Here is a 22,452-nt window from a genome sequence, read left to right as displayed (position 1 = left end):
ATCAAGGATTTTTATAGCTTTTATGTCAGATACATGTAGAGAGGGTTTTTGAGTTTAATAAGCCACTCAGGACTTTAGGTGTCACTGTCGGGTGGAGAAGCCCAGAGAGCTAGTTTCCAGGAGTGCGGCCCTCAGGCAGCCTCCCTGTTCCCAGTGCTTTTGTTCTCTTTGCCTCTTAAGCTCCTCTGGTTGATTTCTAACTTTTTCACATCCAAATGTCCAAGTTGCCTTCTGTGAGGAAGAAGGTCATTCAGACAGCACTTAGTGTTGATGCTTTCCTGATATGAAGGGTTATAGCTGTCAGGGGGATATGAGCGCTTCCAGACAAACAAATGGACACATGAATGAGAGAGGCCAAACTTACCCCAGGTTGGTAGTTCTCCAGCGGTGGTAGAATTTAGAGGTGATTTGGAGAAGGAGAAGCTTGTTGGATAAAATAACGTTACATGCCATCAAAGTTAAAGGCTGCCTCTGTTCGAAGCAAACAGCACACCAGTCTTCTCAACTGTCTGACAAAGCCCGTGGATCTAGTATATCTAAATACTTCCTCTGGGTGTTTTGAGTACTTAAGGGCAAATCTACTAACCCAAGTATATACTTGAACCTAATTTCTGTGGAATCACCATTTCTCTTTATCTGTGCTCAGTTATGTTCCACTATTTGGAAACAAATTGCATAGGTAATATTAATCCTAAATCCCATAAAGATGTGCCCACATTAAAAAAAAAAAAAAAGATCTAATGCTATGGTATCCTAAATGACCAACTAAACAATGCTTCTCTTTCTGTTGCTTTTTAGAATCAACTCTTCTCTTCTGAATTCACTTTAAGATAGTCTAATTTCTAATTAATCTAATCTAATTTATAATAGATCCTTGTTTTCTGGTGTAAGTACCGTTCATCATTATAAGTCAGTTTAAGAAAAGTTTAAATCAAGGGGTTTGATACCCTCTGGCCAATGATGAGCTCAGGTAGGCCCATGGAATTCTTTCTTCTAACAAAAGGAATTTTGAATTAAATGTTCCAAGATAGAAAAAAAAATTGGCTCCCTGAAGAGATTACTTTTTATTTCCTATTACATGGAACCTGGGAGCCACTCTTATTACTGTCCTTTTTGGGGGGCTGGTTGTCCAACTGTCTCCTAGTTTCTGTGGGCTGCCCAATATGCTGATAAATTCTGTTTCTCTGTAAGCTAGCCAGTCATTTGCTTTTGTTGGCAGCCAAATAAATCTAATTGACACAATGCATGCCTTTCTCAATGAGCAGCTCATAGACTCATAGGTTATATTTACAGGAAGCTCACAGACTTCAGTTCATGACAGGGAAGCTTGGCTGAGTAAGGGCCGTGGCTGAAACCACAGGATGCGTGTGCTCATGCAGGAGAGTGGAACTCAGCCCTAGCCTCCTGACGGCCACGGCGTTGTGCAGAAACGCTGGCTAATCACCTGCATTCCCATGACCTGCTAGGTTTTATATATAGTTTTGTTGACGTAAATTCTTGTCTTTCTCTTCCTTACAACTAATACTGAGTGCACTGTTTGGATACAAAAATAAAAACGATGTGTGTAATGGAGATAAAGCCATTTTAGGAAATGAAGTGTTACAACAAATTGATTTATTTGTAGTATATGTGGGACTCTAGTGTTCTACAGATTAGTGCAAGAAATGCCTTTCCTAAAGGGAGTGAAATTGAGTGTGTTTAAATAGGGGAGAGAGCATGCCTAGATTCTGCATGTTTATGTATCTGCAAAAATAAACTATCTTTTTACACCTTGATAAGATGTACAAAGAAACACTTCTCTTTTTCTTATGAGAATTGTTACATATAGAAGAAAGTATGAATTGTGGAAAGTTGCCTTTCTTTAATACATCCATAGTAACAAAATATGTCACAATCATTTAATAAAGGGATTATTGTAAACTTTCTACATTCCTGGGAATCAGCAGAAAAATCTCAAGGGACAGATCATTAAATCTTCTTCCTCAGTGTTAACCTGGACCACAGCTCAGGAAACATCTCTGAGGGTGCAAGACTCTTATTAGAAACATGTTTAGGAATCTCTGTTTCTCAAAAACCACTTCTGCAGAAAACAACCAGGTAGTTACCAGGCATTTCTGGAAACCATATGTAACTGAGGAGATTCAACTCATTAGCAATATGATAAATTATAAATGGTAAAGGCTGAAAGGGGTAAGTTGTGGGGGAAATATAAATTAAATATGGGAAGTGTAATGCAACCATTAGAGATTACTCAGTATATATTACTTTATTTTATTTTATATTATGCTTTTTGAGATAAGGCAATTTACCACTATTATTTTATGCCTCACTTTATGGGGGAAATGCAAAAGAAACAACTGGGAACAAAAATATATGAACTGTGGTTTTTTCTTACTGCTATTGATACTTTTTATATTATTATTTAAATATTCTGATATTCATTATATAAAATGTATTTATGGCTTCTTCATCTGCTGTCATTAATCCCCATTACTTTTTTCTTCCTGAAAATGATTATTATGAAAATCGTGATTTTTTCTTCAAAATCTTTATCTTTCCTTGATGCAGCACTTTACTTATTTGCCAATGGATTCCAAGTAATAAATACAATGTCTTTCAATTGTGTAGTGATCCAGACTTAGCAAGTATTTTCATAGTCAAAATTCCATGTGCTTCTCCCAAGGATTCTCTTTCCTAGTTGACTGGTATTTTATTGATTGATAATGTATTCGTTTGACTTTGTGAAAAATGAGGTTTGGTAATTGGCTAAAAGACAACCCATATATTAGGAGATTAAAATAGGTTTAAAGCTCAGATTTGGGGACTCATAGTCTGGCACTCATTTATTCACTCATTTATTAAATCACTCATGTAGGTATTATTTTTTTAAACAAGCATTTGTTTAACCAACTTATATCAGATGCTCTTTCAAGTACCGGTCATTACTGCTTGTTGCCTGGAAAAACCTTTCCTTGCCTAGGGGTAAAACAGGCAAGTTTATTAGGGCCAGTTGCAAGCCAGGGCTCAGGAGACAAACATTTTATGACAAGTTACTTTTAACTAATTTCCGTTCTTTTTTATTCTTTCCTTTTTATTTTTGAAAAATACTGTCCTGGACTCTCCACTTTGGAATTGATGCCTATTATGATTCCATAACATCTAGGCCCAAATTTGCTTCAGCCACTTTAGACATCCATGCCCAGCGCTCAGAAACCTGGACGTGTGGACACTTCTCCACTGCTGATGTCACTACCACACCAACTACACACAGCTTATCTGGGAGGGGAGTTCTTTGTCTAGAGCCAGACCAATGTAAACCTGCACTCCTGAACTCCCGGGAATGACAGCTTCCTATGTATTTACTTTTTTTTTTTTCTTTTCACCTTCTCTGTGCTTTCCAGTAGACTTTCACCCAGTTGCCCTTTCATTTTCTTTTCTATAATCTCTCCTTCTGCTCACCTCCACCATTGATTATATCATTCATATGTGACACTGGGCAAGTTCACTTAACCTCAGTGGGTCTGGTTTTGTTATCTGGATAAATAGAAATAATTTTACTTACAGAGCTGTGGTGATCACTAAATAATGCTTTTAGGAGTGCTGGACTCAGTCCTTTTTTTCTGGTAGTTATGTCCCTGTCTCTAAACAAGATACTCAAACTGCTATATCTTGCTTTACAAATTTAAGACCTTATATGTTGACTTCCTGCTATAGAAGTTAAGCATTGAGCTTTCTTACACCATCTTCAACATCTTAATTACATATCAAATATTGAGTTAATCAACAATCAGTGTTTGCATCATTATGACTTATATAAATGTTATTTATTACTAAGCCAAGTAATATACTGGGATGTCATATCTTTTCTTATAGAACTATTGCTTCTCCTGAAGATATTAATTGATTTCTTTTTTATGTGTTCAGTTTTTTTTAACATTTTTTATTGATTTATAATCATTTTACAATGTTGTGTCAATATGTTCAGTTTTTAATGTACTTATTGCTACTTTTTTCCCGACTACCCCAAAAGTCTTTCAAAATCTATCAATAATTTTCACAAACACTCCACCACAATTTCAAACATTTATTTCTGCCTCCCATTCTCCCCTCTGCCACCCACCTATTTGTATCCTTTTCCCTTTTGCCCTCCAGTCCTCTGTTCCCATCTGGACCTATTGGTCTCCAGGCCTGTTACAAGGTTTTCATGGGCATTCTTTTCTCTACCCTCTTCAACCCCAGGCATGAAATGCCCTGGTTTCTTAAACCCACGTCTTCCTCTTTCTTGAGTGACTCCTCATTTTATAAAGCATATCCTTTGGTAGCTTCCTAAGAATAGATGTGTAGTGGGTAAAATGTTTGAGCCTTCATGACATAAAATCTTTACATAATACTTTATACCCTCAATGGATAATTTGGCTGTGTCTTGAGTCCTAGGTTGACTATAATTATCTCTTTAAATTTTAAAAATATTGCCCTTCTGTTCTGTTATCCAGCATCGCTATGGTTAAGTCTGAAATCATTTTGAATTCTGAGCTTGTCTCTGTCTCCCTGTCTCTGTCTCTGTCTCCCTGTCTCTTTCTCTGTCTCTTTCTCTGTCTCCTTCTCACTTGTCTTTATTCCAAGTGTACTAAAAGTTCACAATAATGTGCTTTGGTGTAGGGTCTTCTTTCTGTATACAGCATGCTGAGCCTTCAGGAGCCTGTCAGTGCAGAAGTTCACAAACTTCAGTTAGGGGAGACATTGCTACATGAGCCCTTTGATAATTAATCCTTTCCATTTTTTCTATCTTTTCTTTCTGAATCTCCTAATTTAAAGCTATGGGAGCCCCTGGATTGACCTTTTTATTTTCCTAGTTTTTCTTCCTTCTTGCCCATCATTTTTTCCTTTTTGTTGGACAGCAAAGTTACTTTTCAACATTTTATAGAACTTTTTAGGTTTTTTGGAGGGGAGTGAAATAAAAACATCATCTTTTCCCCCCAAGAGCTCTTTATTGTTCTGTTTCCTTTTCCCAAGTATCCTATTGATATTTTATTGGTGTAACAAATTTTCTTATCTTTATGAAGATAATAGTTACAGGTTCTTGACGTTTTCCCCTGCTGCCAGCATTGTCTGTTTCACTGAGTTCCTTTTCATTGTCATTTTCTGTTGGTTTGTTTATTTCATTGGTTGGTTTTTTGGCTTGGTTTTTTTGTTTGTTTGTTTGCTTGTTTGTTGTGCATTTTCATCACTTTCATGTGGAAGGCCTTCCGCAAATACCTAGTTATCCTGGATTGCCCATTTGTCCCTTTAAAGAGTAAAGCACCAAATGTTGATCTGAAGCACTGTGGACATGGGCAGAGACTCAATTGCTGGGTTTTACTTGGGGTAATGAAAGGACATGCCATCCTTGTGGATGGAGAGCTCCATTTGTCTGTCTCTGGAGAGCTTTTCTTGGGAGCTACTTCATTTCTCCACAAAAGGATCCACTAATCTGCCACTGGAGGGCCTCAGGAAAGGGATACATGCTTGGATGCTGGTCTCCTAAGGTAACAGGGAAAGGTGCTGAGGGTCTCACAGTGTGTTATACAGATTGTTCCTAATCTGCTTTTGGTTCCATTTCATACCACCTTACTCTCCCCAGATCTGGGCGTCCACCACCACTGCTCTTGTCCAAGCCGCCATCTTTGCTTATCAGAATGCCCACAACCAACTCCCAACTGTTTGTTCTGTTTACCTACTGGCCTATGCAAACTTGTTTTTTTTACATTTACATAAATTTAATGACATATAAATAGTGCATACATAAAAGATAGTGTTTTTAATTTAAAAATCCACCAAACAATAAAAATATACGTGTACTTAAAACATCAAAATTCAACAAAGGCCTAGAAGAACATACACAAAATCTATGATATATTTAACTTGCTAGAAAGAAAATAAGATAGGAAAAAAAGGACAAAATGGACTTCACTTCCTCTTTTATTAAAAAATATAAGAACTTGAAGTGAACATGTAAGTATGTTAAAATGTAAGTTCTCAATTGGACATTTGGATATTGTTTTCTGTAAATTCCTTTTTCCATTTTTTTCAAAATAAAAAGAAAATAAACACAGAGAAGGATTTGACACAACATTGTAAAATGATTATAAATCAATAAAAAATGTTAAAAAAAAAAAAAAAAAACACAGAGAAGGGCAGATAAAGAGCAATAAAATAAAAGGGAAAGTACCCCTGAGCCAAAAATTGCTTTAAAAATTTAAATATATTCCAGGCATAAATAGCTGGTAAAATATTTTAATTTCATTAAAAAAGTCTTGCTCTATTTCTGATTTTATTTGGAACATTTCTATGTGCCTCCACACTGTACAAAATCTTGAAAATGTAAATCATATCATGACAACCTGTTTAAATTCCTCCAATGGCTTCCCAACATGTTTAGAGTAAAATTCAGATTTGTTTACCATGACACACAAAGCCCTACCTGACCTGGCCTCTAACCACCTCTCCTACCTCCTCTGCTGGCATCCTAATCACCCAGGTCCCTGTGCTGTGCTTCCATCTGTCTGTCAATCACAAGTTCTTTCTCACCGGAAGCCCTTTGCCTTGGTCCCTCCTTTGCCTGGACAGCTTTTTCCCAAGAAGTGAACTTGGCTGGAACCATCTTGTCATGCAAGCCTTTCCAAATATGTCTACCTCAGAGAGATTTCCCTTGACCAACTGATCTGAAGGGTCCCCCCCCTCAAACACTTTCCATATCACCCCATTGTAATTCTCTCCACAGCACTGACCACAATCTGATCTTCACTATGTGTTTCTGTACTGCTTTTTCTTTGTTGCATCTCCCTTATCCCCTATCGTCCCCCCAGAATATAAACTCTACAAGTGAAGAAGCCACATTACATCCCCAACTCCAGGTACTGTGTCTGGCACATAGAGGGTGTATTAGCTTTTTATTGTTGGGTAACAAGTATCATCATTTTAGCAGCTTAAACCCACACCTATTTATTAGCTCACAGCCCTGCAAGTCAGGCGTCCAGGCTCAGAGCGGATCGATTCTACAACCTAGTCAGGCCATTAGAAGCTGAAACCAAGGTATCAGCCAGGCTGAGTTCTTGAATGGAGGCAGTGGAGAAGAATCTGCTTCCAAGCTCGTCCAGATTGTTGGCAAACTCCAGCTCCATGAGATTATAAGATTGTGGCCTCCATTTCCCTGCTGTCAGCCAGGGGCTCCTCTTAGCAACTAGAGGCCACCCACATTTCCTCCCATGTGTCCCCCTCCATCTTTCAAGCCAGCAACAGCATGCCCAATCCTTCTTGTACTTTGAATATCTGACTTCCTCTTCTATAACAAGTTGGAAAACCCTGTTTTCAAAGGATGTCATGTGATTCAGTCAGGCCCACCTGGATAATCTCCATATCTCAAGGTCAATTGACAAGTAATATGACCTACTCATAGGAATAAAATCTGTCATATTTCCAGTCCTAGGGATTATGTAGGGATTACACATACACCAGAGGGTAGGGAATCTCAGGGCCCAGTTTAGAAGTCAGCCTACCACCAAGGGCACTCTACAAACATGTGTGGAATGACAACAAAAATGATTAACAAATGTGCTCATCTAAAAATCATACATAATCTCATAAATGTTAGCGTTAAAGGAAATTATGATTCATCAAGGGGGCCCTGTGACATCATGAAAAAGTTAAAGTGGTATGATTTGCCGTGGTTAAAAAACAGACCATCAAATCAAGACTATTTTTTCTTTAAGTTTTGGGGCTCAGAAAGATAAACTCTAGTTAGCTGACAAAGGGAGTTTTAAAAAGACAAAAACAAAAACAAATAAACAAAAACCATAAGGCTAACTGGTAAGACTTGGTTTTCAATTGACTCAGCAACTTACTACCTCTTGACTTTGGGCCATTTATTTTAACATGCACAGTTCAGGTATCTTCTTGCTAAAATGAGCAGTGATTTCACAGGTGGTTGTGACGTTTAAACTATCAGGTTCACGTACATTAGCTGTTTAGAATGACAATTCACAGATCTGTTTCATGCAGATAAGGCTTTTCAGTGGTGTTGCAGGGTAATAGAGAGGGGTAGGGGGATGTTCTAATGTCAGGGAATTTGTCTGTCTATCTATCTATCTATCTGAATCACTTTGCTGTACACCTGAAACTAACAATATTATAAATTTTGTAAATCAATTATACTTCAATTAAAAATACTTCATTTAGATATTAACATCTCAGCACAGCAAAGGACCCCTATCATGAGGGACAACATCATGCAGTGGAAGTAAATTCCAGCCCTGATGCTTAAAAGCTCTGTGACCCTGAGCAGGTTTACATAATCTCTCTGTGCCTCAGTGTTCTCATATGCAAAATGGAAATAATAATTCACCAGAGGGCTGACAAAAGGAGTCACCCGCCCGCCCACCAGGTAAGAGCTCAGGTCCTGACCCAGTGTTAGGAGGGGGTGCGATCTGATAGCCAACAGCCACTGGGAGCAGCATAGACGAGGGCACCAACAGAGGGCCTCTGGAAACAGCAAGCTGAATTCACAAAGCAGGGTGAAGACACAAAGGCCTCTTGATAAAATCATTAAGAGCACACCATCTCCAGGAGAACTAGATAACTGATACTCCTTAAGCCACAGTGCCAGAGAGAGATGAGCAATATGAAGAAGCAGAGGAACCACTCCCAATTAAAAGATTCAAGAGAAATCCCCTGAAAACACGATCAAGGAAATAGGCATTGATGGCCTACTAGATCAAGATTTCAAAAAAGGACTGATTAAAGTACTGAAGGAACTAAAAGAAATAGTGTTTAGAGATATAAAATATGTCAAAAATGAAATAGAAGCTATAAAGAAGAACCAAGTAGAATTAGTAAACTCATTTGCTGAGATGAGAGCTGACCTAAAGGCTGTACAAAGCACGCTAGATAATGCAGAGGAACGAAGAAGTGCCCTAGAAGACAGGACAACAGAAAGCACCCAATCAGAACAGCCGAGAGAAAAACAAATCAAAAACAATGAAAACAATATAAGGGACCTATGGTATAATATAAAGTGTGCCAATCTATGCATAATAGGGGTTCCCGAAGGGGAAGAAAGAACAAAGGGGATTGAAAAGGTACTGGAAAAAATCATGACTGAAAACTCTCCAAACCTAAAGAAGGAATCAGATATCCAAGTATAGGAGGCTCAGAGGGTCCCAAACACAAAGAACCCAAACAGACCCACACCAAGACATATCATAATCAAGATGGCCAGAGTCAAGGATAAAGAAATAATTCTGAAGGCAGGAAGAGAAAAACAAAGAGTGAGTTACAAGGGAACCCCCATAAGGCTCTCAGCTGATTTCTCTACACAAACAGTACAGGCCAGAAGGGAGCGGCAAGATATATTCAAAGTCCTGAATGAAAAAAAGATGCAGCCTAGGATACTCTATCCAGCAAGGCTATCCTTTAGAATTGAAGGAGAGATAAAGAACTTCACAGATAAGCAAAAACTGAAAGAGTTTAGCAACACTAAACCCATGCTAAAAGAAATATTGACAGGTCTAGTCTAAATAGAAAAGAAGCAGGATGCTACAAAAATGAGAAACTCATAACTGGAAAGGAGATAACTGCCATGAATTACAAATAGAATAAACACAAAATTGTAAAAGAAGACATCTAAATCATTTATAATGGGAGAGGGAAGCAAGGAAAGCCACTGTGGAAAACAGTATGGAGATTCCTCAAAAGACTAGGAACAGACTTACCATATGACCCAGGAATCCCACTCCTGGGCATGTATCCAGAAGGAACCCTACTTCAGAATGACACCTGCACCCCAATGTTGATAGCAGCACTATTTACAATAGCCAAGACATGGAAACAGCCTAAATGTCCATCAACAGATGACTGGATAAAGAAGATGTGGTATATATATACGATGGAATACTATTCAGCCACAAAAACTGACAACATAACGCCATTTGCAGCAACATGGATGTTCCTGGAAAATGTCACTCTAAGTGAAGTAAGCCAGAAAGAGAGAGAAAAATACCATATGAAATCACTCTTATGTGGAATCTAAAAAAACAAAAACAAAAACAAAACATAAATACAAAACAGAAACAGACTCATAGACATAGAATACAAACTTGTCGTTGTCAAGGGGGCAGGGAGTGGGAAGGGTCAGACTGGGATTTAAAAAATGCAGAATAGATGAACAAGATTATACTGTATAGCACAGGGGAAAATATACAAGATCTTGTGGTAGCTCATAGCAAAAAAAATAAAAGTGACAATGAATATATACATCTTCATGTATAACTGAAAAATTGTGGTCTACACTAGAATTTGACACAACATTGTAAAATAACTATTACTCATTAAAAATGCAAAAAAAAAAAAAACAACAGATGTGAGCAACACTTCAGACAAAATTAGCAGAAGGAAGGAAGTAAAAAAGGTTAAAGCAGAAATAAATGAAATCAGGAACAGAAAGAACAATAGAAAAAAATATAAAACTAAGAGTTGGTTCTTTTAAAAGATAAACCAAATTGACAGACATTTAGCTAGACTAATTTTAAAAAGACACAAATCAATTAAATTTTACTTTTAAAAAGAATTTTTTTTTTTAAATGGAGGCCCTGGGGATGGAAACCAGGACCCCGTGCGTGCTAAGCATGCACTCTGCCACTGAGCTATTACCTGCCCTCCAGATCAATAAAGTTTTAAATGAAAGAGCAGACACTACAATTGATACCACAGGAATATAAATAATCACAAGAGACTATTATGAAAAACTATACGGCAACAAACTGAACAACCGAGATAAAATGGGTCAATTTCTAGAAACATACAATGTATAAAGAGTGAATCCCAGAGAAATAGAAAATTTGAAAAATTACGAGTTAGGAGATTGAATCAGTAATTAGTAACCACCCAACATGGATAATCTCAGCATGAGATGGCTTCACTGGTGAATTCTACTAATCCTTATTAAACTCTTTCAAAAACTCAGAGTGGAGTCAACACCCCTAAACTCATTTCACAAGGCCTCATTGGTGTAATACCATGGCCAGATGTGGACACTACAAAAAAGGAAAACGACAAGCCAATATCCTTGATGAATGTAGACGTAAAAATTCTTAAATGCTAGCAGACCAATTTCAGCAGCAAATTAAAAGAAACTTACACCATCATTAAATAGAATTTATCCGTGGGATGCAAGAATGTTTCAATATATGCAAATTAATAAATGATAAATCACATCAACAGAATAAAACTACAATTCATATGATCATCTCAACAGATGCAGAAGTATTTGACAAAACTGAGTATCTATGATAATAATGCTCAACAAATTAGGTATAGAAGGAAAGTATCTGGGTGTAGTGGGGGGGAAATCCTCACTTATAATTCAAAATAATAAGTTTGTACCCACACAAATTTGGGGGCAGAGTGTGTACCATGTGAGTGGGTGAAAAATTCCAAGACAAAAATGTAAGTTAAAGTGGTCCAAGTCAGTACAGCACTCCTGGAAACCTGGCCAAACTAAATGTAAACTCTCTCTGGGGAAAGTAGCTTAATCCTAGGAATCTAATCATTCCTAGAGCTACACCTCCAAGCACCATGAGGGTACGAAGTCACTGAACACACAAATAAACAAGCCGCCATAAACTATCCAAACCTGCAAAGATGACTGATAATGGAATGCTGTTACAGTATATAAAATTAGTATATTTCATTTATTTTTAAAAACAGAAAAGGGGATTTAAAGTATAGAGAAGGAACAAGAGAGCAGATTCACCACAAAGTAACTACTAGATTAGTATCTGATTTCTCAACAGCAACAATGAAAGCCAGAGACAAAAAATACTATCTTCAACAGAATAAGACAGTAACTGTCAACTTTAGCCAGAGAAATAATTCTTAAAAAATGAGGGTGAAATAAAGACATTTTCAAACAAATAAAACTGAAGCAGCTTGATATTACTAGATCCTGTATTTTTGACCTGTTTCTGGATAAGAAATGGCTACAAACTCAGTGGCTTAAAAGAAAACATGTGTTGTCTCACGGTTTCTATGGGTCGGGAGTCTGGGTACAGGTTAGCAGGGTCCTCTGCTCAGGATCTCACCAGGCTGAAATCCAGGTGTCATTCAGGGCTGCAGTCTCACCTGGGCTCCTAGTCCCCTTCCAAGCTCACCAGTTACTGACATAATTCTGCTCCTTGCAACCGCAGAACTGAAGCCTCAACTGCTAGAGGCCCCATGGCTGCTCAACAACGGGGCAGTGTGCTTCTTCAAGGTGAACAGGAGACTCTCTGACTTCTGAGAAAGCCTGAACGCTTTTAAAGGGCTCACCTGATTAGGTCCGGTCCACCCGAAATACCCTTCCCTTTCATTAACTCAAAGCCAATTGATTTCTTGAGTCTTTACCTGGCCAACCTATTTAAAATTTCAACCCCAGCCCCTCATCACGGCACTCCCTCTTTCCTTTCTTGCTTCTTTTGTGTCCACAGCACTCATGCCTATGGAATCTTACAACATATTTGTGTTTATTATGCCTCTCACTCCACTAGAATATACACCCCTTGACTTCATGGATACTTGTCTATTTTATCCATCACTGTAGGACAGTAACGTATAGAACAATGTCTTGTCAATCAGCTGACAAACCACAAACACATACACACATTTATTTATTTATTTATTTATTTATTTAAAGAATTGTTGGATATTTTATTGTGGGTCAAGAGCACAGATTCATCTTTTTGTTACAACAGCTGCTTTTTTTAAAATTACAGAAGTATAGTCAATTACAATGTGTCAATTTCTGGTGTACAGCATAATGTCCCAATCATGTATATATATTTATTTTCATGTTCTTTTCCATTAAAGGTTATTACAAGATATTGAATATAGTTCCCTGTGCTATACAGAAGAAATTTGTTTCTTTTATATATAGTGGTTATCATTTGCAAATCTCAAACTCCCAAACTTATCCCTTCCCACCCTCTTCTCCCCACGTCCGTAACCCTAAGATTGTTTACTATGTCTTCAAGTTGTTTCTGTTATGTAGATGAGTTCATTAGTGTCCCCTTTTTTCTTTTTTTTAGATTCCACATATGAGTGATATCATATGGTATTCTTTCTCTTTGTGGCATACTTCACTTAGAATGATGATCTCCAGGTTCATCCATGTTGCTGCAAATGGCTTATTGATTTAATGAATAAATTAACTAGAAAGGTTACTGGCTACTGGCGTGGAGGTGCAGCTGGCTCTGAGTATCTGAGCGTTCGTGACAAGTGAGGAAGGCCTAGTCTGTTGCAGTCTAGCTGGCTGCCAGCAATCACATTCAGACTTCAGGCCTACCCTGCCCCCCTGTGGCCACAAGCAGTGATACCCTTCACCGAGCTCTTTTTAAGCTTTTCTGGAAGGGCCACAATAATGGAAAAGACTAAGAAAGCCAAATGATTGAAAATAAGGTCATGCCTAAAGCAGCCCGTCTCAGAGGTCAACCCTAAAACATGGCTACAAAATTGAAGTGTACTTAATATGGGAGAATTTGACTCTTTCACACACACATATACAATGGCTGTATTTCTCTCTTGACATATATTGTCTAAAGGAGAGGCCCAGGAAGATGGTGCTTCTGGCCGGTCCTGCACATCCTCCCCAGTTCCACAGTCTTCACCTATAGTCCAGACCTATTTCTTTCCAAATGACCATCATGTCACCTGTCTTTGGGTGTCATGGATGGGCTTCAGGGGCTCTGGGAACCCCTGAAATTGTATATAATTTCATCTGTGTGTGTATAGGCATATTTTGGTGTGTGTGGGGGGGAGGGGATAGGCCCTTAGTTTTTATCAGATTCTCAAAATGTCAAGAACCACTATGGAAACTATGAAATCGTATCTTAGCCTCCCTGGGCCAGTCTACAATCAGTACTATTAGGCCTGTGAATACAGGATGTTAACAACTAGCCCAAATAGTCAGAGCAGACAAAGCTTGCTCAGAAACAACTGTGCAAGACCCAAGAACAGTAGATGAGGGGGACAGAAGAGGAGGAAAGAAAAATTGAGATTTAATAAGAAGAACTTTTAAGTCATAATCTCCTAAAGACACAGAGGGAAATGATGAAGAACTTGAGCCTATTGACCTGAACAGAAGACGGAAGAGGAGGCAAAAAGAAAGCAGTAAACTGATCAAGAGTAAATAAGGGCCTTCCAATCTGGTGAGGTCCCACTGCCTAACAGACTGATCTTCCTGTAAATCATAGCTAGAAACTCAGGATAGTAGTAAAAAACAAAACAAAACAACTACCCAAGGGCTCTGGAGACTGAACAAAGATTTGCGAGAAAAGCTAAAATTTGAAGTTAGTCACCAGCAAGGAATAAGTTCCCCATTTTTTGCACCTTGGCTTTGAGGGTGGCCTCCATCACAGGAGTGCAGGGACAGCTACAATTTCAACAGTCAGGCCTCTGTCTTTCACTGGCATTACCAGGGGAAGAAGCCTAGGGCAACCAGAGCCCCTGGAAAAAGCCAAAGCCAGAGAGCCTTAAATTATGTGTTTAAACAGTCCAGGCACCTAGCTGACCCTGGGTGGGACAAACTGAAAGCAGCTCATAGTTTAGGCTTCAAGAATGGAACTGAGATTTGAGTGAGGGGCCTACACAATGTTGCAGGTTGAGTCTAACAAAGTTAATTGTCTGCTAAAACAAAACACTTTACAGAGCAATATAATAGAATCCAGGGTCTATACAACATAATATTCACAAAATACAATGCAAAAGCTTTTGGCATACAAAGAGTCAGAAAATATGACTCAGTTTCAAACGAAAATATGATCAATAGATGCAAAGACCCTAAGATAACAAAGATAGATGTTAGAGTCACCAGACAAGGACTTCAAAGCAGCATAATTAAAATTATGCTCCATAAGGAATGGAAAATATGTTCACAATAAATGAAAAGATAAGAAATATCAACAGAGAAATAGAAAATATAAAAAAGTACCAAATGGAAATTTTAGAACTGAAAAATACAACATCTGAACAAAAAATTCACCACATGAGCTTAAAAGCATAATGGAGATGAGAGGTGAGAGTCAGTGAATTTAAAGGTAGATCAAGAGATCATCTAATCTGAAGAATAAAAAGAAAAAAGTTTGGACAAAACCAAACAAACAAGCAGAAAACCACAGAGCCTTGGGGAACTGTGGAACTATTTTAAAAAGTTTAACATGTAGGTAATTGGAGTCCCAGAGAGTGAAAAGACAGAAAAAAATATTTGAGGATATAATGGCAGCAAATTTCCCAAACTGGGTTATGGATATAAATGTACAGATTAAAGAAGCTCAGTGAAGCCCAAACAAGAAATCTGTGCTTAGTCACATTATTGTAAAACTGCTGAAAAACAAACATAAAGAGAAAATTCTTGAAAGCATCCAGAAAAATGATCCTTTACATAAAGGGGAAAGTGATTTAAGGACTGTGACTTTTATTGAGCAACCATGGAAGGCTGGAAGACAGTGGAGCAACACATTTCATGTGCTGAAAGAAGAAAGAATCCTGTCAACCCATACATCTACATACAAGAAAAACATCCTTCAAGAGTGAAAGTGAAATATACATTTTCAGATAAATAATGGCTAAGAGCATTTGTCATTACAAGAACCATGCTACAAGAAGTACTAAATTCTCTGAGCTGAAGGAAATGATACCCAAAGGAAAGTTGGCTGGATCTTTAGGAATGAACGAAGAACACTGGAAATAATAAATATAAAAGTCTATTTTTCTCTTAGTTTTTAAAACATACACATGATTGTTTAAAGCAAAAATTTATAACACTGTCTTGTTAAGATGTAATACACATGACAACTACAAAAAAAAAGACAATGTTGTGTGTGGTGGGGTGGGGGATAAATGGACCTAGTGCAAAGTTTCTGTATTTTACATGACATGGTTCTATACTAATTCTAAGTAGGCTGCAACAAAGTTTAAAAATATATTTTAATCCCTTCAAGATTTCTATATTTTATGTAAAGAACTGTAGTCCTGAGGTTTCTACATTTTATGTGAAGTGTACTATATTGACTCTAAATGTAAGTTAAGACTGGTTAATGTAATCCCTAGAGAAGCCACTAAAAAACAATGCAAAGAAATGTAGCTAAATGACAATTGATAAATTGAAATAGAATTCAGAAAATGTTTAATAATCTAAAAGAAATCAGGCAAGCAGGGAAAAGATGAGCACAAACAAAAAACAGAATGACCTAAATCCAACCACAGCAATACTTCTGATAAATGTTAATGCTCCATAAGGGGCAGAGATGAACCGAATGGATAAAAAGCAAGACCCAATTACATGCTGTCTGTAAGAGATACACTTTAAGTATAAAGACACAAATAGGTTGAAAGTAAATGGGAAAGGATTAACGATAAACACAGTAAGACCCATGAGAAATAAAAACATATGTCCATACAAAGATTTGTGTACAGATGTTTGTACAGCTTTAGTCACAACAGTCAAACACTGGGAACAACTGAAATGTCCATTAACAGGAGAATGGTCAAATAATATATGGCATAAAAAGAAACTAACAATTATTTACTGATATAAACAACATGGATGAATCTTAAATTTGAATGAAGAAAGTCAGATACAAAAGAAGTACATACAATTTATACGATCCCTTTTATATAAAATGCTAACTAATCTACGGGCAAAGCAGATAGGTGGCATATACCAAGGACGGAGGGAGGCGTGGGGTGTGAAGGGGCTAGAGGAATCTTTTAGGGTTGGTGGAAGGGTTGTGTATCTCGACTGTGGTGATGATTTGTGGGCATACACAACTGTCAAAACTCATTGAATTGTACACTTTGGATGCAACTTACAATAGGCAAATTATTCCTCAAAAGAGTTGGTGAGGAAAAAAATTTTTAAATCTGATTTTCAAATTGATTTTCTACTATAGTCTAAAAAAATTCTTTAGTTCAATTTTTAAAAAGGGAAGAGTTGTCATTTTTCTGAGACCATGGCTTCTGTTAATGAACTAAACAAATGTCTCTCTGTGTTAAAAGTCTTTAGGTAGTAAATACAGTAGGGGTTCTAATTTAGTCTTAATGCCACAGGGGTAGGACTTTAATGCAGTTTTCAAAGACAAACTCAATGAATAGCTGCATTTCCTGGTCACTTTCGAAGACACTGAAAGGGGAAAAATCAATATGTGGAGTCTGACAAGCATGAATCATAGAAAAGGTTGTTTTGTTTTTTGGTTTTTTTTTTTCTTTTTTCTTCTTTTCCTGGAATCCTTTGGGAGACAATGAATCTTTATCTTCTGTGTTTGAGTTGTTAACATTTGGTGTTTCCTGAGAACACATATGGATAAAATACCTTTCCAAAAGAGCTTGACATCGATCCCTGACAAAGACTAGGAGGAAATATTAAACAGATGGTTTGTGAGCACTTAGAAAGGGAACCTGATATCCCTGTGTACAAGGCTGAGAAATGGAGCCTGGTTGACAGCATCATTAGGATGATTTGTAACTGGTTGAAAGACTTACATACCCAGTGAGTGCAGCCTGCTGTCAACCTGGACATATGTCCTCTGGAAGCCAAAGTGCATTGATCACAGTGGCCGTTTTAGTTTTGGCATATTTATTACTTAGCCATTCTTTGGAATGCTATTATAAAATTTTTATTATATGCAAATAAATTACATGCAACATATATGTAAGCCATGAAGCTTAAGAGCAGAATGAACTCTCATGAATCCTTTACTCAACTTAAGAAACAGATCATCAATGCTACTAAGATATGTGTATGCTCTGCCCTGACCTTCTCTAAGGGAAATCTTGCCACACTAAATTTTTAGAAATCATTCCTTTTAAAAGCAGTTTTATTATTTTAAACAAACACTTTACTATTTTAGTTTTGCTTGAGCTTTATAAAGAGGTATCTTGTGAATATCCTTGTTATCTGCTTTTTTCTTATTACTGAAGATTCATCTACATTGTATATATAGCTCTGGTTCATTCATTTTTATAACTATGATATTCCACTTTGTGAATATAACTTATAATATTTATTCATATGTCATTCAATGGATATTTGAGCTCTCCATCTAATTTTTGGCTTTTTGAATCATGTCAATATTCAAATTCTTGTATGTCTCCAGGTGCACATTTGAAAAATTTTTCTGGCGACATTCTCCTAGGAATGGAATTGCTGAATTGTACTGTATTGTGAATGTTACTTTACAACAAAATGATAAGTTGTGAACCAATTTACATTCTTTCTGACACTGTATAAGAATTTCCATGCTCTGCTACTGCCAACACTATAGTGAGACTTCTTAATTTTTTGCAAACTAGTGGGCATAAAAATGGGCTATCACTGTTTTAATTTGTATTTCCCTGATTATTAATAAGAATGAGAATTTTTCTTCTGTTTATTTGCCATAAGAGTTCCTCTTCTGTGAAATGCCTGTTCAGATCTTTCATTGATTTCAAAATTAGGTCGTCTTTTTAAAAAAAACTGAGTTTCAGGCATTCCTATATTCCTTATTCTGGACACCAACTCATTCTTTTTATTGGTCATACAAGTTGTAAATACAGTTATGATTTGTCTTATCACTTTCTTTATGGTGTCTTTTGATGAACAGAAATTCTTTTTTTAAAACATTTTTTATTGAGTTACAGTCAATTTACACTGTTGTGTCAAATTCTAGTGTAGAGCACAATTTTTCAGTTATACATGAACATACATATATCCATTGTCCCATTTTTTTTCGCTGTGATCTACCACAAGATCTCGTATATATTTCCCTGTGCTATACAGTATAATCTTGTTTATCTATTCTAAATATGCCTGTCAGTATCGACAAATTTTGAACTCTATCCCTTCCCACTCCCCTCCCCCTTGACAACCACAAGTTTGTATTCTATGTCTATGAGTCTGTTTGTTTTGTATTTATGTTTTGTTTTGTTTTTTAGATTCCTCATATGAGCGATCTCATATGGTATTTTTCTTTCTCTTTCTGGCTTACTTCACTTAGAATGACATTCTCCAGGGACATCCAAGTTGCTGCAAATGGGGTTATGTTGTCTTTTTTATGGCTGAATAGTATTCCATTGTATAAATATACCAAAACTTCTTTATCCAGTCATCTGTTGATGGACATTTAGGCTGTTTCCATGTCTTGGCTATTGTAAATAGTGCTGCTATGAACATTGGGGTGCAGGTATCTTTTTGAAGTAGTATTCCTTCTGGGTCATATAGTAAGTCTATTCATAGTCTTTTGAGGAATCTCCATACTGTTTTCCACAGTGGCTGCACCAAACTGCATTCCCACCAGCAGTGAAGGAGGGTTCCCTTTTCTCCACAGCCTCTCCAGAATTTGTCATTTGTGGACTTTTGAATGGTGGCCATTCTGACTGGTGTGAGGTGATACCTCATTGTAGTTTTGATTTGCATTTCTCTGATAATTAGTGATATTGAGCATTTTTTTCATGTGCCTATCGATCATTTGTATTTTTTCCTTGGAGAATTGCTTGTTTAGGTCTTCTGCCCATTTTGGGATTGGGTTGTTTGTTTTCTTCTTATTAAGTTGTATGAGCTGCTTATATATTCTGGAGATCAAGCCTTTGTCAGTTTCATTTGCAAAAATTTTCTCCCATTCCGTAGGTTGTTGTTTTGTTTTACTTATGGTTTCCTTTGCTGTGAGGAAGCTTGTAAGTTTAATTAGGTCCCATTTGTTTATTCTTGCTTTTATTTCTATTGCTTGGGTAGACTGCCCCAGAAATTCTTAATTTTAAAGTATTCATACTTATCAATCTTTTGTTTTATGCTTAGCAAACTTTATTCCTTCTCCTCTCTACCTTTGGTGATAAAAATTTTCTCCTATATTTTCTTGTAAAAGTTTTAAAGTTTTAGCTTTTATATTTAAGTCCTTAAACCATTTAAAATGTATTTTTGTAAATGGCATGCAGCAGGGATCAAATATCATTTTTCTCACGTGGAATACTGGTAGTTCCAGTATGAGTTACTGACTAGATCCATCCTTTCCCACTGCTCTGCCATGTTGGCTCAGCCGCACATCAAGTTTTCATGTAACATGTCTGTTTGTCCCTGGTCTCTCTCAGCTGTCCTAGACTGGACAATCTACCTCTGTGTCAATATAATACTATCTTAATTAGAATAGCCTTATAATCACCTTAATATCTGATAGGGCAAACCTTAGCCTTAATATATATCTTAGCCTCTATTATATACATTAGGATCAGCTTGTTAAGTTCATCAAAAAAACTCTGATAGCATTTTGATTGAAATTGCATTTGATAGATCATTTTGGGAAGAATGGACTCTTTCTGATTTTGAATGTTTCTCTCCATTAACATGCTCCATTTAATTATATCTTCTTTAAAGTACATCAGTAAAATTTTAAACTTTTCCCAATAACTATTCTATGCATCTTTTGTTAAGATTTATTTCTAAATGCTCTACTTTTTGTTATTATAAAAGGTATTTCTTTGGTTTTTTGGGGGGGTGGTAATTAGGCTTATTTATTTAAATGGAGGTACTGGGGAATTGAACCCAGGACCTCGTGCATGTTAAGCACACACCCTATAGCTGAGCTATACCCTCCCTCCCTAAATGTTTTTCTTTTTCTTTTTTTGGAGGAGGGTATGTAAAAGGTATTTCTTTAAAAATTGAATTTTCTAAGAGTTTCTTTCTAATTATAGAAATGCTATTGACTTTTGTATCTTGATCTTATATCCAGCCACCTTGTTAAATTCTTACTAATTGTAATAATTTTTCCATAGACTCTTTTGGTTATTAATGTAGCCAATCAAATATGTTTCAAATAAAGACAGTCTTGCTTCTTTCTTTCCAATCTTCATACCCTTAAGTATTTTTCTTAACTATTAGACTAGAACAACTATGTTGAACCAAAGTGGTGATGGGATATACGTGTCTTATTCCTGACTTTTGAAGGCAATCTTTCTAACATTCCACCAGTAAAAATCGTATTGTAGGTTTTTGGTTGAAACATTTTGCCAAGTTATGGAAGTTATTTTCTATTCCTAGCTTACTAAGATTTTTCTTTTAAATATGAATGGATGTTCATTTTATCGTATGTTTTTCTGTATTTATTAAGGTAATATGATTTTTATCTTTTGATCTGTTGATGTGGTAAGTTATACATCTCTTTTTTTATTATAGTTGATTTATGATGTTACATTAGTTTCAGGTGCACAATATAGTGATTCAGTATTTTTATAGATTATATGCCATTTAACTTTATTATAAAATATTGGTTATATTCCGTGCTTATCTTATTTATTTTATACATAGTAGTTTGTAACTTTTACAAACTTTCCTTTCCCCTATCTTGCCCCTCCCCCAAGCCCTCTACCCACTGATAACCACTAGTTTGTTCTTTGCATCTGTGAGTCTATTTCTGTTTTATTATATTCATTCATTTTATTTTTTAGATTCTCCTCATAAATGATAACATACAGGATTTGTCTTTGTCTGACTTACTCCACTAAGCATAATACCCTTCAGGTCCATGCCTTATGTGCAAATGGCAAAATTTCATTCTTTTTTATGGCTGAGTAATATTCCATTGTATTTTCATACACTACATCGCCTTTATCTACTCATCTATTGATGGACACTTAAGTTGCTTCCGTATCTTGGCTGTTGTAAATAATGCTGTTACTAACATTGGGGTGCACTATCTTTTCAAATTATAGTGTCTTCGTTTTCTTCAGATATATACTCAGGAGTGGAACTACTGGATCATATGGTAGGTCTATTTTCAATTTTTTTAGGAACTTCCATCCTGTTTCCATAATGGCTGAACCAATTTATATTCCCACCAACAGTGTACTAGAGTTTCCTTTTCTCCACATCCTCACCGACATTTATTACTTGTTGTCTTTTTGATGATAGCCATTCTGACAGGTGTGAGGTGCAATCTCACTGTGGTTTTGATTTGCATTTCCCTGATGATTAGTGATGTTAAACATCTTTTTATGTGCCTGTTGGCCATCTGTATGTCTTCTTTGGGAAAATGTCTACTCAGGTCGTCTGTCCACTTTTTTAATAGAATTATTTGTTTTTTTGATATTGAGTTGTGTGAGCCCTTTATATATTTTGGATAATGATCCCTTATTAGACATATCATTTGCAAATATCTTCTCCCATTCAGTAGGTTGTCTTTTTGTTTTGCTGATGATTTCTTTCACTGTGCAATAGCTTTTAAGTTTAATTAAGTCTTGTTTGTTTATTTTTGCTTTTGTTTTCATTGCCTTAGGAGACAGATCTAAAAAAAATGTTGCTATGATTTATGTCAAAAGGTGTTCTGCCTCTATTTTCTTCTAGGAGTTTTATGGCTTTTGGTCTTACAATTAAGTTGTTAATCCATTTTGAGTTTATTTTTGTATACAGTGTGAGAAAAATGT

At 36.5% G+C, this 22,452-nt stretch overlaps 1 protein-coding gene across 1 annotated transcript in view; it reads right to left on the bottom strand.

Moving 5' to 3' along the window:
• Window positions 1–2,911: 2,911 nt before the first annotated feature.
• The window catches only part of LOC141573379 (meiosis 1 arrest protein-like), a 31,876-nt gene continuing 12,335 nt past the window's right edge, over window positions 2,912–22,452 (bottom strand). The window contains exon 4 of the mRNA XM_074341493.1: window positions 2,912–2,976. Within this exon, the coding sequence (XP_074197594.1) occupies window positions 2,912–2,976 (65 nt within the window). The remainder of the gene's footprint in view (window positions 2,977–22,452) is intronic.

Source organism: Camelus bactrianus, chromosome 15 (assembly GCF_048773025.1).
Source record: "Camelus bactrianus isolate YW-2024 breed Bactrian camel chromosome 15, ASM4877302v1, whole genome shotgun sequence".
Classification (NCBI taxonomy): domain Eukaryota; kingdom Metazoa; phylum Chordata; class Mammalia; order Artiodactyla; family Camelidae; genus Camelus; species Camelus bactrianus.
The sequence above is the reverse complement of the archived record's forward strand: the minus strand, read 5'-3'. Positions and strand labels throughout refer to the sequence as shown.